This window comes from Myodes glareolus, chromosome 6 (assembly GCF_982192425.1).
Source record: "Myodes glareolus chromosome 6, mMyoGla1.1, whole genome shotgun sequence".
In the NCBI taxonomy this organism is placed as follows: domain Eukaryota; kingdom Metazoa; phylum Chordata; class Mammalia; order Rodentia; family Cricetidae; genus Myodes; species Myodes glareolus.
Genome location: NC_142031.1, coordinates 28,718,666 through 28,734,517, shown reverse-complemented (window position 1 = coordinate 28,734,517; position 15,852 = coordinate 28,718,666). Strand labels below are relative to the sequence as shown.

At 48.8% G+C, this 15,852-nt stretch overlaps 1 protein-coding gene across 8 annotated transcripts in view; it reads left to right on the top strand.

The window, feature by feature from the left end:
- Positions 1-809: 809 nt before the first annotated feature.
- The window catches only part of Dctn1 (dynactin subunit 1), a 33,927-nt gene continuing 18,884 nt past the window's right edge, over positions 810-15,852 (top strand). For 3 of the 8 annotated variants that reach the window (XM_085690647.2, XM_087907103.1, XM_087907101.1), the window contains exon 1: positions 14,951-15,221. In XM_085690647.2, coding sequence (XP_085546773.2) covers positions 15,189-15,221 — 33 coding nt within the window. In that variant the 5' untranslated portion in view covers positions 14,951-15,188. Of the gene's footprint in view, positions 886-14,950; positions 15,222-15,852 lie in introns of those variants that run through there. The other 5 variants (XM_048416585.3, XM_085690648.2, XM_087907102.1 and 2 more) reach the window with 3 other exon arrangements.

Sequence of the window (15,852 nt, the reverse complement as noted above, 5' to 3'; positions counted from 1 at the left end):
AGTAAGGAAACGGCAATGAGAGGTTGAGTAACCAGCCCAGGATTTCACGCAACTAGTGAAGGTAGAATTGGAACCCATTTGTGAAATTCTAGCTCCATCCCCTGCAGGTAACTTTGCGCATTTGCTTAATCCTTTCTTCCTGCCTGCCTGTAGGTTATCATTGTACACTTGTCCAATCCTTCCTTCTTTGGTACCCCAGGCTGCTCGAGAACTTGGAGCGATCCCCCTGCCTCACCCTTTCTAGTACTGGGTTATCGTTAGTTTTATACTAATACTCAGAAGCTAGCAAAGAGATACGGAGGGAAAAAGAGTCTTTGAAATTTTTGAGACTTTCTACAACACCTTCATTGAAGAGATGCCCCTCAATGCTGCTGACCTCTTGGCCCTAGCCAGTTCAGTGCTGGGGGGCTGAGGAACAGCCGAAGAGGGACTAGAAAAGGCGTGGACATCTTAGTTTATCTCTCCCTCAAGTCCATATACTGGCACTTTAAAGAGGCCAAAACAAAAAACTCCAAATGCGTCCCCAGGGTCCTCCGCCAGCAGAGGGCGCTCACCCCGCTAAGCCTCTCCACCGTGGTCCTAATCGACTTCCCAGCCGCAGTGCGCGTGCGCTTGCAGGCACCCTGCCGCAGGTGTCCAGCTCAATGCCTTACTGACGACACGTCTTCTGGGCCGCGCTCGGCGTGACCTTGTCAGCCAGGGCGGGACTGCAGGGATGAGGAGACTATACCCAGAACTCTAGAATTTCCTGGGACGAGGGCTCCGGGGATCTCTGCGGGGTCGGGCTGCGCGCGGGGCAGCCCGTGGGGCGGGGCGGGGCGGGGCAGCAAGTCCCGGGCGGCGGGCGGCGGCGGGGCCGAGCCGGGCGCGGAGCCCTGACAGCAGGTATGCGGGTGGCGACCCCACCAACTATCTGCTGAGCTTCCCCTGAGCTCGCGCAGAGCTGGCAGGGGCCCGGAGTTCGGGCCAGGTGGGATCGGAGGGTGGGTGGAATCCCGAAAGCCGGACGCGGGCCTGGGGCGCCGGTGCTCGCTTCTCCCAGGCTTGCCCACTAGCCTCCAGCTCTGCAAGGGGCCCTTGCTTGCCCTGACCCCTACCGAGCCCAGGTTTTCTGTGGACACGTGGTTGGGAATTTGTGTTAAACGAAGACAAAAAACAATCTAGAGGATGTAAACGTGTAGGGGTCTGGAAATGCGTTTGGTGTGTCTTCTCCCTGTCTTGGGGTCCTACTAGGATGGCAAGATGATCCTTGCGAAGTCGTCTTGTTCTTTCACCCCTCTTCACTGTGGGCTGGACAACGACTAAAGCACATAGGCGAAGCTGCTGTTTTGAAGGAGGCACATCTTTAGAACCGAACCCTCATTTGTAGAGTGTGGAGAGCCCCAAGCGCCTCTTGGACGCTCGGTACCTTAGTATACTTAAGGTCCTGAGCGTCCAGAGGCGGCCTTCTTAGCCTGCTGTGCTGCCACAGCCTGAACCGCACTGCATTTAAAGAGATAAGGATAACCTAAAGAAAAAAAAAAGTATGTGAGTGTAGGTCCCCAAAGAGGCCAGAGATGTCAGACCCCTGCTGCTGGACTTATGGCCGGTTGTAGGTCCTGGTAACTGAACTCAGGTCCTCTGTAAGAGCAGTAGGTGCTCTTAAGTGCTGAGCCATCTCTTCAGCCCCTATAGCTTTTATTTTGTAAAGGCGTTTTGCAATCATATATGTTTGAAAGTTTATGGTTCAAGTTTTCTGAACTACAGACTCAGAACTTTTTTTATGCTTGTGGTATTTATCAAGGGTCTCCAACTAGGGTATATATGGAGAATTTTCCGAAATAGACTGGGAAATACTGGTTTGTTTGTTTGTTTGCTTGCGTGTTTGTTTTGTTTTTGGCCGTGCCTCTGCTTAACATCTGGCAGTTTGGGAAATGAAGTTCCAGAAGTAGAAGCCCATCACTGTAAAGGGGCAGTGTGTGCCAGTGGGTTTACTTATATGGGAGTATGTGTTTAGTTTAATAGGGTCTGGTGAAAATACAAATCTAATCCAGTCCGCGTTTGTAATAGGTTCCCAGGTGATGGTCAGGGACCAGATTCTTAGTAGCAAATCACTGAATTGACCAACACATTTTTGCTGACTGCTATGTAGAACAGTCTGCTGCCAAGGGCCAGTCACTTTGTCCAAACCTTGAATCAGGAGTCAGGACTAGGAGAGCTCTCTCTCAGCCTCCTCTCATCTCAGTGCTGGGGTTCTAACCCAGTTACTTTTGTTGCCGCTAACTTCCATATATGACTCCCTTGTCAGTTTGGCAGAGTTTGCGATTTGGTTAGAATATTTCTAACGGCTGGAAGATAACTAGATATAAAATCTCCCTCTCCCTTTCAGTTCCCCTCCCCTTTTTGAATATGGTCTTGTGGTATAGACTGGCCTCAAATTCCCTGTGTAGCCAAGGCTGACCTTGAGCAACTGCTTCAACCTGCACTTCCCACCCAGTTGCTAGGATTCCAGACATAAAACATCTCATCGTATTCATGGGATTACACACTAAAGATGTTGTTGAGGTTGATGAAGTAAACCCCTCCCACATCCATCCTTCTTGTCCAAGTTCTCTCTTAGAATGAAAGCAAAGAAAAGCAACTTTTTTTAAAACGTTGACTCTTACCAAGTGTGGTAGTACTCAACTTTTTTTTGTTGTTATTGTTTTTGTTTTTTGGGACAGGGTTTGTCTGTGTAGTCCTGACTGTCCTGGAGCTCTCTCTGTAAAACTCTGTAAAACTCTGCCTCCCAGATCCTAGGATTAAAGGTGTGTGCCGCCACGTTTGTGATGTTCAACTTTAATCCAACACTTGGGAGGCAGAAGTAAGAGGATTTTTGTGAATTGGAGGTCAACCTGGCCTATATATTGAGTTCCAGGACAGCTAGGGCTACATAGAGAGACCCTGTCTCAAAAAAAAAAAAAAAAAGTTAACTTTTGCCAAATGTGGTGGCGTATACCTTTAATCCTAACACTGGGAGGCAGAAGCAGGCAGATTTCTGTGAGTTTGAGGCCATCTTATTCTACATATTGAGCTCCAGGGTAGCCCCAGGTTCTTAAACAAAAATGAAATGTAAAGTTAGCTCTTAAGCCATGCATATGATACATGTTTGTAATTCCAGACCCCGGGAGAACAATACAGGAAGATTGCTTTGAGTCTGGACAGTATGGGCTGTATAGTGAGTTCCAAGCCAGCCTCAGCTACAGAGTGAGGCCCTGCCTAAAAACCTAGTGAAAAGGGAATCTATTTTTACAGCATCTGATGACAGATATTCCAGTTTTTTTCTTCAAACTGAATTGGTGAATTCTTTCACCACATTTAAGAAAACTTGTTCTTAAGTTGTCTTTGTTGTGTACATAATGGACTTTAGCTGGACTTTGAAGGATGGGTGTGGTGTGCAAGACTGCAGAAAGTTCTGGAAGCAGCTATAGTGGTGCAGAGGCGAGACTGTGCACACCAGAACCGGGATTGTTAGATGACAGCAGGAAGGAGACGGCATGGAAGGAAGGCAGATGAGTGTAAGCAAAGCAGTGTTTGGGAATGTATTTATCTCTCTGTGGGGCAGAGTGGTGGGAAGTGGGGGAGGAGAGAGGCAGAGATTTTGCATAGTAACGACAGTGATGCCTTACTTTTATGTTTAACTGTAGATTACAGAACTTTATGGGCATGATCTCATTTTATGTAATTTGATGGCAGAGCAACAAATGAAGCACCAAATAGGAGAAATGGTTTCCTTTAGTCTTCAAAGCCACCAAGTGACAGAACAGAGTGTGGACAGTGGTAATGGAGGAGGAAGGGAGGGTGCAGGCGCTCAGTTAAGCCTGGCTGGATACGAGGGCCCAGACATTGAAATGGAGGCTGGGAGAATCCCATAAACTGCTGTCCCTTGGGGGCAGCTCCACTGGCGGTAGTGGTTAACGGGAGGTGGAGGCTAGTACTGTAGTTGATGTGATCTGCTTTGGAATTAGCTAGTTATGGAGGGGACTTCAGACATCTGTTGCATATCAAGAAAGATGGAAACTGGGTTCTCAGTGTCCCCTGTCACCCGTGGTTATGGTTTGTTCTGGAAGCTGGTGGTCTGACTATCAGTCCTATGATGTTTGCTACTCAGAGTGTATGTCCATGGACCAGGACAAGGTAAGAGACTGCCTGATGCAAATCTGTCTTAGGGTCCTTGCCATTTTGGAGATTCTGGCTTTGGCTTACTGATGTTTTCTTTCTGACGTTCAGGGGTACTAGTTGAGGTTGGCTGGTAGGTCAAGTTCATGTGCTTCCTGATCTTTCCCTGCCCCTTCTTATTTCAGGAGCCTCATGGCAGCAGAGGGTGGGGCTTTGGTGCCCTTGGAGCTTTTCAAACATTCCTTCTCAGAAGGTCTGCATTTTATTTACAGCCTGTCTATAGTCTAGTTCCTTTACTATGAAAGCTTATGAGTTTGAGATTGTGTGCTAGTACCAACTTCCATAGGACCCGGGCTTAGGCTCCTATCTGAAAGAGCTTCATGTATTACTGTGTGTGTGTGTATAAACATGTGTACTTCCCCCACTGTGGTGGTCTGTGTGTGTGTGTGTGTGTGTGTGTGTGTGTGTGTGTGTGTGTGGTGTGATATATGGGTTAGGGTGTATGCCCCTGTGGCATCTTCTAACACTCTGACTTGCTCTTCTGTTTTGTTTGTTTGAGACAGTCTCAGTCTCGCTGTGTGGCCTTGACTAGCCTGAATCTCAATATATAGGCCAGGCTGGCCTCAAACTCATAGAGATATGCTTTTCTCAGCCTTCCACGTGCTGTGATGCCTTATTCCTTTAGAAGTAGCCAGCAAACCCCAGCAATACTCCTTTCTGCACCTCTCACAGTGCTGGAGCTCGTTGGTGGCTGCTAGTGTCTGAACTTGGGCTTTGTGGTTGCACTGAAAGCCATCTTAACCACTGAGCCAACTCTCCAATCCTACTTCTGTGGACTGTAAGGGTGGGCATTCTTCTCGGAAATCTGGCCGTGCTCGTATGTCCAGAGCCTGGCTAGGACAGTAACTTTTGAATATTGTGTGTTTCTCTGGGCAAAGCAGTGTGCGCAGAGATAATAGGCAATATTTTCTTTCAGTAAAGGATAGCACTGTAACAACACTTTGTCCAAGTGTCTGTCTCTATAAGGGCAGAGAGGAAGCAGCAGACCTCACAGGGAGAAGTGGAGGATTTCAGAAAAGAGGCGACTGTGGAGGGCAGACCTGGGGATGCTGGCAGATGGGTAGGGCAGATGTGGAGGGCAGACTGGGGTGCTCAGAGATGTGGAGGGCAGATGTGGAGGGCAGACCTGGGGATGCTCGCAGGCGGGTAGGGCAGATGTGGAGGGCAGACTGGGGTGCTCAGAGATATGGAGGGCAGATGTGGAGGGCAGACCTGGGGATGCTCACAGGCGGGTAGGGCAGATGTGGAGGGCAGACTGGGGTGCTCAGAGATGTGGAGGGCAGATGTGGAGGGCAGACCTGGGGATGCTCACAGGCGGGTAGGGCAGATGTGGAGGGCAGACTGGGGTGCTCAGAGATGTGGAGGGCAGATGTGGAGGGCAGACCTGGGGATGCTGGCAGATGGGTAGGGCAGATGTGGAGGGCAGACTGGGGTGCTCAGAGATGTGGCGGGCAGACTGGGGTGCTCAGAGATGTGGAGGGCAGATGTGGAGGGCAGACCTGGGGTGCCCGCAGATGGGTAGGCACGGGAGGTTATTGCTGTTCATAGCAAAGTTAATAAAAACATTTTGTGTGTGTGTGTGTGTATGTGTGTGTGTCCTCGCACGCATATGCACATGTAGGCATTGGTCCTAGGATTCAAACTTAGGTCATCAGATTTGGTAGCAGGTTTACGTGCCGAGCCATCTCACTGGCCCTATTGGGAGGTTTTAGACAATGAGTGGCATGGGTGTATTTTGGGAGGCTGACGATGGAGAGACTGAAGGAGAAGAATATGGGTTCAGGCTGTTGGGAAACTCTTAAGACGGATGTAAAGGGGAGACCCTTGCAATAACCAGTGTTTTATGGCTGAGCTGAAATTAGGCCAAGGAGGATGGAAAGGAGTGGATGAATTTGAGAAACTATAGAAGCAGCAGAATTAACCTAACTGACTAATTGCTTCAGAGAAGAGGGGGCTGTTGAAGGGTAGACCGTGGTGCCAGTATCAGAGAGGAAAGATGGAAGAGGAGTCTCTGGGGGAAGATGCAGATTTGTTTGGGGCATACTGAACTTGAGTGGTCTGTGCTGCCCGGCCGTCAGGTCCAGGTGTGGGCTCTGAGTTTCAGAAGAGTGTGGTTGGTGAAGTGGGGCGGGGGGAGATGAACTCTTCCAGCCACACTTAGAGAAGGGGGAGCGCTAACAAAGGAGACAGGGATTGGTGTGTCTGTGAGGAAGGAGAACATTTCTAGGGAGGGGGTCCCCATGTTCAGTTGCTTCATGGTAGACACCCACGGTGAGTTTGACAAGTGCGCCTGGAGGTTGGGGAGTCAAGATGTTCTGGTCACCAGGGCTCTTTCATTTGTGAATATGAACAGCTCCAGTGGAGCAGAATGGGGGTGCAGGCCGTGATGGAACTGAGGGATGCAAACAGTTTGACAGAAAAAAGAATAGATGCGGTGGCAGCCGGCAGAAGACACAGCGAGGCCTAGAAATAGTTTTTCCCAGTATTGAAGAGGCCAGGGCAACTTTTTGTGGTGATGTCTGAGAACCAGTAGAGGGTGCAGCTGAATGGGGAGGAGGTGAAAGGGCAGAGAGCAAGGGAGGAGGAATGAGTCTGGGGAGATGGAGGCAGTGACGGGTGTGAAGGAACGCTTACCTAATAGGCTTGATTTCCTTCTCAGCAAGGCTGTTTGCTGAGGGCTGGGGTGCTCAGGGTGAGCTCCATCAGGAATAGCTGCTTGGACATGGTAAAAGAAGCCCAAAGCAGCTGATCAGGGTGAAGAGCAAGCGCCTCGGGATAAGCCCAGGAGTGTGGCTGAGCTCACAGGCCTCTCCATCTTCATTGTAGTGATCGTGGCTGACACTATTGAGTGCTTTACTCCAGACTCAGTTTTACGTGCTCTTCAGCATGGGAGTATGCAGTCCATGCTAAGTTTGATTGCCCAAGCTCTCCTGTGGTTTTCACAATAGTCCTGTCAGTATATTACTGGTTTACAGAGAGGGAACGTGAGCATGCAGGGCTTTATTAGGCTTAGTATTCATGTTTCATGAAGATCTCTGCAGAAATGGGAGTCCTTCTCCCGAGGCAATAGAGAAGGGAGCGATTTAGTGGTCTGGAAGGTGGGGTCTGTTGCTGCCATAGGGGATTCTCAAATTCTAGAGTAATTACCCAGCATCTTGACTAGAAAGACAAGTACCTGATGGCTGCTTGTCCTTGTGAGATCCCAAAGGATGAGACTACCACCTGAAGCAGTGAATAAGAAGAGAGACCTTGTTCACATTCTCCAGAAAGCGAGAATGCATCAGTCAGCCAGTGTTGGGATGCCGCAGACCTATATCTTTATGTTACAGTCTAATTCTTAGCTCACCTTTGAGTTTTCCGGGCAGTGTGATGGGTAGGATCTGCAGGCAGGACTGACCCCGATGAGTGGAGGAGAATGGTCCATGGGATAGATGAGAAACAAACTTACCTTTTTTTTTTCTGCAGCCACTGGAGCATCTCTGTGTCCTTTCTTTTGGGGTTGCTATGGATACGCCTTTCCATGGTGGTTTAAGGAGATTGATCTCCATTGTAATCAGGTGATGGCGTGGATTTTAAAAAAGAAAGGATGGTATGGTCCGCTTCTGAGGAGTGGCTGGTGAGCTGCCCGAGCCAGCGGCAGAGGCGCAGCCACCTCGGCTATGCCTTTGTTGGCTGCCGTGGCTTTTGCTGAAGTTGTGGAATGGTGCATCTACCTCAGTAGAGCGCAGTCTCGGTGCGCCCTGCCTGCTGGGTCCTAGTGCCTGGATCTCGCTGGTTGATTCAGGGGAAAGAACTGAGACTTGGAAACTAGACAGGTGAGACTCTTACTGTCAGTGTGAGGTTTGCTACTGTTGAGTATGGGGCCCGAGTGCCTCTGGCACTCCTGCAGAAGTTCCTTTCTCAGGATAAGTAAGGGGTTCTTGGAGGTGGACCTGGAAATTCTTGGGTAGTTGTTGGAGTGAAGGAAGCTTTGAGGGTGGGGTGAGCACCATTCAAATGGAAGTAGGATACAGACATTTCTTGGGTAATTAGCTGGAGCTGTGAAGAAAGTCCACTTAGGATCCACTCCCATCTCTGTAAGATTGGCAAGGCAGATAGTGGATTCTGTTTTGCAGAATTGGGTTCAGCCTCCAGCATCTTCTCTAGGCAAGCAGACCTTTCCCCTGTTTGACTCTGGGAGATGTGTGCTCACAGTCACCTCTTCTTCACTGGTGCTCAGACAGTTTGACTCTGTTGTCAGACTGCCCAAGTTCGAACTCGGCCCCACTGCGGTAGACCACATAGTCAGCCCAGGATCAAAGTTGGCAGCATAAGACTGAAAAAAAATTAGAGTATTAAGGGATCCTCAGGTATTGGTGTTAAAAAAATGGTAGAAATGACTGAAGGATTGAAAAAAAAAAGGATGAAGAGACTTTCCTCCCTGCTGGCCCTTTCCAACCACCCCGCCCCGCCCTGCAGGTCTGCTTGTTTCCTGCTATTTCCTAAAATTCTCCAAGACTTAGTTACCATATAGTGAGGACTCCCCATTTTCCTAAATATTGTTGAGGAGGAAAATGGATTAGAAATCCGAACACTGCTGCTCTCTACTGAAGGAATGTGAAGAATCCTATGGAGTGGTGTCAGGGACCCAGAGATGCTGTGGAAAGCATGCATCTCTGTAGCTAGGCTTGGTATCAGAGTCGGTGCCACTCAGGGGTGGAGGAAACACAGTCTTGTTTGACTAATCACAGTGTGTGTGTGTGTGTGTGTGTGAACCAGAGGCTGACATCAGAATGTATCCCTGATCAGAATGTCCTCCATCTTCAGTGAGGCTGGAGCCCAGCAAGCTCCAGATCTGCCTGTCTCTACCCCAACACTGCGCTATAGATGTGCATGGCCACACCCAGCTTTTAGCAGGTCCTGGGGATCTGAGCTCAGCTTCTCATGCTTCATACCAAGCACTTTAGCTGCTGAGCCATCTCCTAGCCCCTTTTTTGTTTCTGTTGGCAACATCATAAGCTTTGTTTCACAGTGTTGGGCATGGACCTGCTGTCACAGGCCAGGCAAGTGATCTAGTAAATCTTCATCTCAGCTATGCTTGAAATATTTTATTTTGGAATAACTAGTACATTTACATAAAGTATAAGGAATAGCATTGAAAAACTGGTCTGCTGGCTCAGGTTTGTAATCCTGAGAGATTGAGGCAGGAAGATTATGAACCTGCCTGGGCAATTTTTTGAGATTCTGTCTCCAAATGAAAAGTATGCAGCCTAGAAGGTGGTTCTGTGGGTAAAATGCTGTCATGCAAGAATGCAACCTGTTTGACCCCCAGTACTCGTGAAAAAGCCAGACACATGAGTGTGTACCCATAATTGTAGTACTGGAACGGGAGAGACAGGAGGATTCCTAGGGCTTGCTGGCTAGTTGGTCTATCTAGAATCAGCAATCTCCAGTTCAGTGACTGAGAAAGGAACCTAATACTGACCTCTGGCCTCTGCATTCCTATAAACATGCACACAGGTAAAGAAGTAAAAAGTTTAAAAGAAAAATGGCTATGTATGTACAGTGCTTGCCTAACAAGTGAGAGCGGCAGGTAAGTTTGCAGCAAAACACGCATGCACACAGACGCGTGCAAAAAATGATAGAGATTACACATACTCTTCCTCGGTTCATTCCCCAGCCCTGTTTAATGTCTGTAAAGCTGTGCATGACGTCCCAGGTTGGACACAGGCATCGTCCTCGTGACAACTGAATGGCTCCATCGCAGATCCCTTATGCTGTCTTTTAAGGAGTCCTGTCTCTTTCTCTTCTTTTCACCCCCTTTAGTCCTTGACTGCTGGCAAGCACCAACCTCACAGGTTCACATTGGAAGCAGGTGAAGAAGCACATTTTAGTGTGCGCAGTTGAATTAGCCCCAGAAAAGGCCCTGAGAACTGCCCAGTTTCCCTTTCCCAGCTCTGCTTTGATCCTCACTCTTTTTTCTGTTTTTTAAAAAATGCTTTTGTGACTGGGTGGTGGCGCACACCTTTAATCCCAGCACCCAGGAAGCAGAGGCAGGTGGATTTCTGTGAGCTTGAGGCCAGCTTAGTCTACAAAGCAAGTTACAGGACAGCCAGGACTGTTACACAAAGAGTGTGTGCATTTGTATGTGCCAATGTAGGCGTACCCCACCGTGTGCTTGTGGAGGTCAGAGGACAGCCTCTGTCGCTGGTGCTGTCCTTACACCTTGTTTGAGACGGGGTCTCTTGAGGATTCCTGCCTCCCCCGTCTCCATGGGGTGGACTACGGACTCATGCTCATGTGGTAAGCACTTTGCCCGCTGAACCAACTCGCCAGCCTCAACCCTCATTCTTATTATTCATACCTCAAGGTTTCCCAGTTGATTTATTCATTTGCTAATTTTATTTTTTGTGTGTTATTTTATAAATGTTTACCATTTATTTGTGTGTGTGTGTGTGTTTGTAAGTACATGTGTGGGGGTGATCTGTGGAGGCCAGACGAGAGAGTCAGATCTGGAACTGGAGTTCCAGGTGGTTGTGAGCCTTATGGGGTGGGTGCTGGGAACCAGCTCAGGTCCTCTGTAGTTGCATCAGACACTCTTAGCCACTGAGCCACCTCTCCAGCCCCTCATTTGCCGATTTTTACATTCATTCATCTCTTCATTTATTGCAGCTTTGGAGTCTCTGTTGTGAGCAGGTCATGTTGATGAGTGGATGCAGTAACCACAAAGGCACCTGCATCTGAGCACAGTTTGTGTCAGGCATCATAACAGATCCTTTGCTTAAATCGCAACACCTTCAGGGGTGGGAGGTTGATGTTATGAGTTCGGCTCTCCTCTGTGTACTCCAAGTGCTAGTATGTCTTGCTCCGCACGCCTGCCTTGTTTTCCTTATCCTTTGTAACACCCATAAGGTAAAGAATACCTTTTTGCATATGGATTGGGTTACTGTGGCTCAGTCGGTTAACCACCTTGCCCAGAGTCATGCAGGTGAGGTGAGGTAGCTGTGTCCTGGACTGTGTGTGGGGCTCTTGCCAGCCTGCTGTCTTCCCGGACTCCTTTGGTACTCTGTCTGCCTGTCTCTCGGTCCCTCCTTTCTCACCCCGTGCTCAGTGCTGCAGCGAGCTCTTTGCTGTAATCCTGCCCGTGTAGCTCATGTGTCCACTCTGCCCCAGCTCAGGAATGAGACAGACTTCCCGTTGTCACTGGACTTGGTCCCTATGTCCCTGCCTATCTATTGCATCTCAGTGTGTTTATTTACTCAATTAAGTACTTGACTTTCTGCATGGAGGGCAGTTGCATCATAAAGAGATGTCGTGGGCTACCCCGTGGAACTCTTTATAGTTTGACAGAAGAACCCCAGTGGATAATTTTCTTGCTCTCCATTCTGTGTTCATAACTTACAGGGCTTCTGTATAGCCTTAAGTCAAAGAAAAAAGCCCCACAATCCAAGGCACAGTCATAATTTTTTTCCCAGTCCACCTTTCTCCTGTCCAATTTTCTGTATTTATTGTCTATGCATTTGAAGGCTTATATATATCTGGTATCCTGCCAGGCTGTACTTCTTGGGAATGCTATAGTTTTAGTGCTCCTTACCCTGCTTTCTCTTGTTTGAGTCTTGCAATACTAATGTCGATGTGTCAGGCACTTTGCTTGTTAGAATAAACAGCTCTCAAGAAGTGGTGTGTCCATGCGGTGCCAGAGCACAGAGAGGCTGTTCTAGACCTGCATTCTCACTGGGTTGCCCTTACTCGCCGAGAACTCACCAGCCTCCTCTGCCTTCCTAGTGCTGGGATTACAGGTTTATGTTTGTGTGCGTGAGTTTTGAAAGCAGTATGTGTTAGAGCTTGCTCTTGGAAGCCTGGAGGTAAGTGTGGGGCAGTGGGGGGAGTAGGAAGTACCGAATGTGCTGGAGCAGGTTGGGGCTCTCCTGTGTAAGCTAAGTAGGAGTGGATCTCTAAGCCTCAGTGTCCTTGTCTGTCATCCCTGGCCTGCCCCAGATTACTGTGATATCCACGGGTGATGAGGATGGCCTTCTTAGGTAGTTTTTATTGAGCACGTAGATTTACGAAACAGTTATTGTCTTACATGTTCTTATTTTATTTATTTAAAAAGATTTATTATTCGCCAGGTGGTGGCTGCACACGCCTATAATCCCAGCACTTGGGAGGCAGAGGCAGGCGGATCTCAGTGAGTTCGCGGGCAGCCTGGTCTACAAAACAAGTTCCAGGAGAGCCAGGACTGTCACACAGAGAAATCCTGTCTTGAAACCTCCCCAAAATTATTTTATTTATACATGCATGCATATATAAGAATGAAATATGTATGTATATATATATATATATATATACACACACACATTCACATATTCATTGGCAAACTTAAAGGTTTTTTGTTTTTTGTTTTTCAAGACAGGGTTTCTCTGTAGCTTTGGAGCCTGTCCTGGAACTAGCTCTTGTAGACCAGACTGGCCTCAAACTCAGAGATCTGCCTGCCTCTGACTCCCAAGTGCTGAGATTAAAGGTGTGTGCCACCACCGCCCGGCAGTTTATTTTTCATTATGTGTATGGTGTGTGCCTGTGTGTAAGCATGTGCACATGTATGCATGGGGAGGTCAAGGGAGTCAGACTCCCCAGAGCTACCTGATGTGGGTTCTGGGAACCAAACCCAGGTCCTCTGCAAGAGCTGAACAGGCTCTTAGCAACTGAGCCACCTCTGTAATGCTTTTTATCTTTAAAAAGGATTTATTTTGTTTTTAAAAAAGTGTGTGTGTGTACACACGTGCACGTATGTGCATGCATAAGTGTAGGTTCCTGCGGAGGCCAGAGACATCTCATCTTGAGCTGGAGTTATAGGTGGTTGGGAGTAGCACAGTATGGGTGCTGGTAACAAACTCAGGTCCTCATCAAGAAGAGCAAATGCCATTAACCCCTGTCCTAAATATTTTTTTTAAGTTTTATTTTATGTGTATGAGTGCTTTTTCTGCATATATGTCTGCACCGTGTGTCATGCTCTTTCTTGGAGGTTAGAAAAGGGCATTAGATCTTCTAGGAATGGAACTGAAGACACCTGTGAGCCTCCGTGTGGGTGCTAGGATGAACCTAGGTTCTCTGAAAGAGCAGCCAGTGGTCTTTATTTCTGAGACACCTCTCCAGCCCCAGTTTCTGTCCTATCCATTGAGCCATCTGCTGAGCCCTCAAGTCATGTTTTGAAATGTGTTCTGTGGACTGCAAATATTCTGAACTGTTTAGTGTGCTTGCCTGGGCCAGAATGGCCCTGCGCACCTGTGCGGTGGGGAATGAGGGAAGGAGAGCTACCTGGGACTGCAGGGAAGCAGGGAGGTGAGTTCTAAAGGTTCTGGGCAGAAGTGAAGAGACAGAATTGGTTTTGGTTTTGGTTTTGGTCCCCCCCTCCCCCCACAGGGTTTCCCTGCAGCATTGGGACCTGTCCTGGAACTAGCACTTGTAAATCAGGCTGACCTCGAATTTACAGAGATCTGCTTGCCTCTGCCTCCGGAGTGCTGGGATTAAAGGCTTGAGCCACCACTGCCCAGCTGAGAATATTTTAATTAAACTTGAAGTTAGTATCTAAAGCGATGGGTTTCATTATGGTATTTCACACTTACTCATCACCTTAGAAAACTGTTGTGTGGCTCATTCTGCTGCTGGGCTAGTGGGCAGAATGGCAGAAACTGTGGTTTTGTTGTTGAAGGAAGACACATTTTTCTGGGGATCCAGATCCACGGTACAGCTGGGGACCCAATGGTCAGACCCCAGTCATACTTTGCTTGCAGGTCTGCTGATTTCTAATCATTGACAAATACGTAAATAAATGGGGTCGTATGTGGAGATCTCACTAGAATGAGTAGTTTCATTAAATTAACAGCATTTTTCTTTAATCATGAAGGTAATATAATATTGTTAAGAAATTTTGTGAAATACACAACTATAGAAAGTAGATTAGCTTAGCCTTGCAGTGGTGGCGCATGCATTTAATCCCAACACTCAAGAGGCAGAGGCAGACAGAACTCTGTGAGTTCAAGGCCAGCCTGATCTACAGAGCGAGTTCCAGGACAGGCTCCAAAGCTACACAGAGAAACCTTGTCTTAAAAAAAAAATTAGCTTGTTGGGTCTGATGTTAGGAGACAAAGCCAAAGATATAAGAGATGGGGACAGAGGTAGAGTGGGCTTGAGTCCATTTGAATGTGATGTCTTGGGGATCAAGCAGAAGAGAGAAAGTGAGCGTGGGGACCTCTCCCTTGCAGGGGTGGGGACCTGGGATCTTACTGTCTTTCTCTGTGTGAGCACGCCTCCATTTCTGTCCCTTCTTCGCTCTTTATCTGGTCCAGTGTGAGATGAAATTCAGACCCTGATCTTATGGATTTGGACTTGAGTGCAGATTTTTTTTGGGGGGGGGGGAGGCTGACACAGAAAAGCACCAGCAAGTGTGTGTGTTTGTGTGTGTAGGGGGGTTGTCCGTGGGGAGGCTGTAGGCAGCTGATCATTTGGAAGTAGCACTTAATGTTTGGGGACTTGCTGAGTATTCACATTCTGGGGGTGGGGGCAGTGATCGGGGGTGCAGGTGAGAAAGAAGGGTCAGGTCTGCCAGCGCACTGAACTCCAATGCTGAGGATTTGTGGATGAATCCATCCTTGGGTTCTAGCATGTCCTATCTGGCCCAGGTGAAGCCGAGGAGCACTAGGACCCAGAGGCCAGCATGCTTCCTGACAGTCTAGAGCAGCACTAGCGCAGAGTGAGACTCATCAGCTGGCAAGCGGGGCTCAGTGTCTCTGGGTTCAGGAATCCTTGGGCAGTGGAAGGGACTTATACACCTCGGCCCCATTACTGCCCCTACCCCTACCGAGGGAGGCCCACGGGAGGAGGGAGGTTCGTGCCTGATGGCTTATGAGCCGGTCCATGCGGGCCCATCACCCTGACCCCTCCTGCCTAGGTTTTTGCCTTTTCTCTCTGTCTTTGACTAGCTGGGGGAAGGGGTAGGAGTCCGGGTGAGCAACATGGCCCAGAGCAAGAGGCACACATACAGTCGGGTAAGTGGCCTCAGTCAGTGTGGGATGGTCCTGGGAGGGCTGGTAAAGCAGGCCCGGTGCCTGTGGACATCACTTGTGTGGGGGCTGGGGAGAGAGGCTGGCCCTCAGCTGAGACACTCACACACTGGGCTTCCGAGGAGCCTTCAGGGCTCTGATACTAGCAGACTGGACAGCCCCCCCTCCTGAGTTGGGTCCTAACTGGGACCCTCCAGACTTGATCTCTAATTCCAACTGGCCCTGAGCTAGGGGCTTGAGGGCTCCAGTCTGTCTCCTAGGGGTCAGAATGCCTTGCAGTGGGACACTTTCCAGATGCTGTGCGATCTGTCCCTGCTCTCCCTGTCTGCGATGAGATTGGCATCCACTGATCCAGCCACCTGATTCTGAGAGGCGTGTTGCGAGGTGTGGGAGGGTCTTTCCAGAGTTTGTGTCCAGCCTTGATGTCATTGGCAGTTTCTTTATTGTTAGGCCCATGTTATCCACCTTGTCCCAGGTATGATTTGAGATCCCCACATCCCTAGGAGCTATATCTTCATCTTACTGGCTGGGCTTTTTGAGGAAGGGAGTTAGAGAGTGGCAGCTTGGGAAGTGTTTTGACTTCCCTGGCTCTGGCAGGACTCCTTTCTGAAGCCAG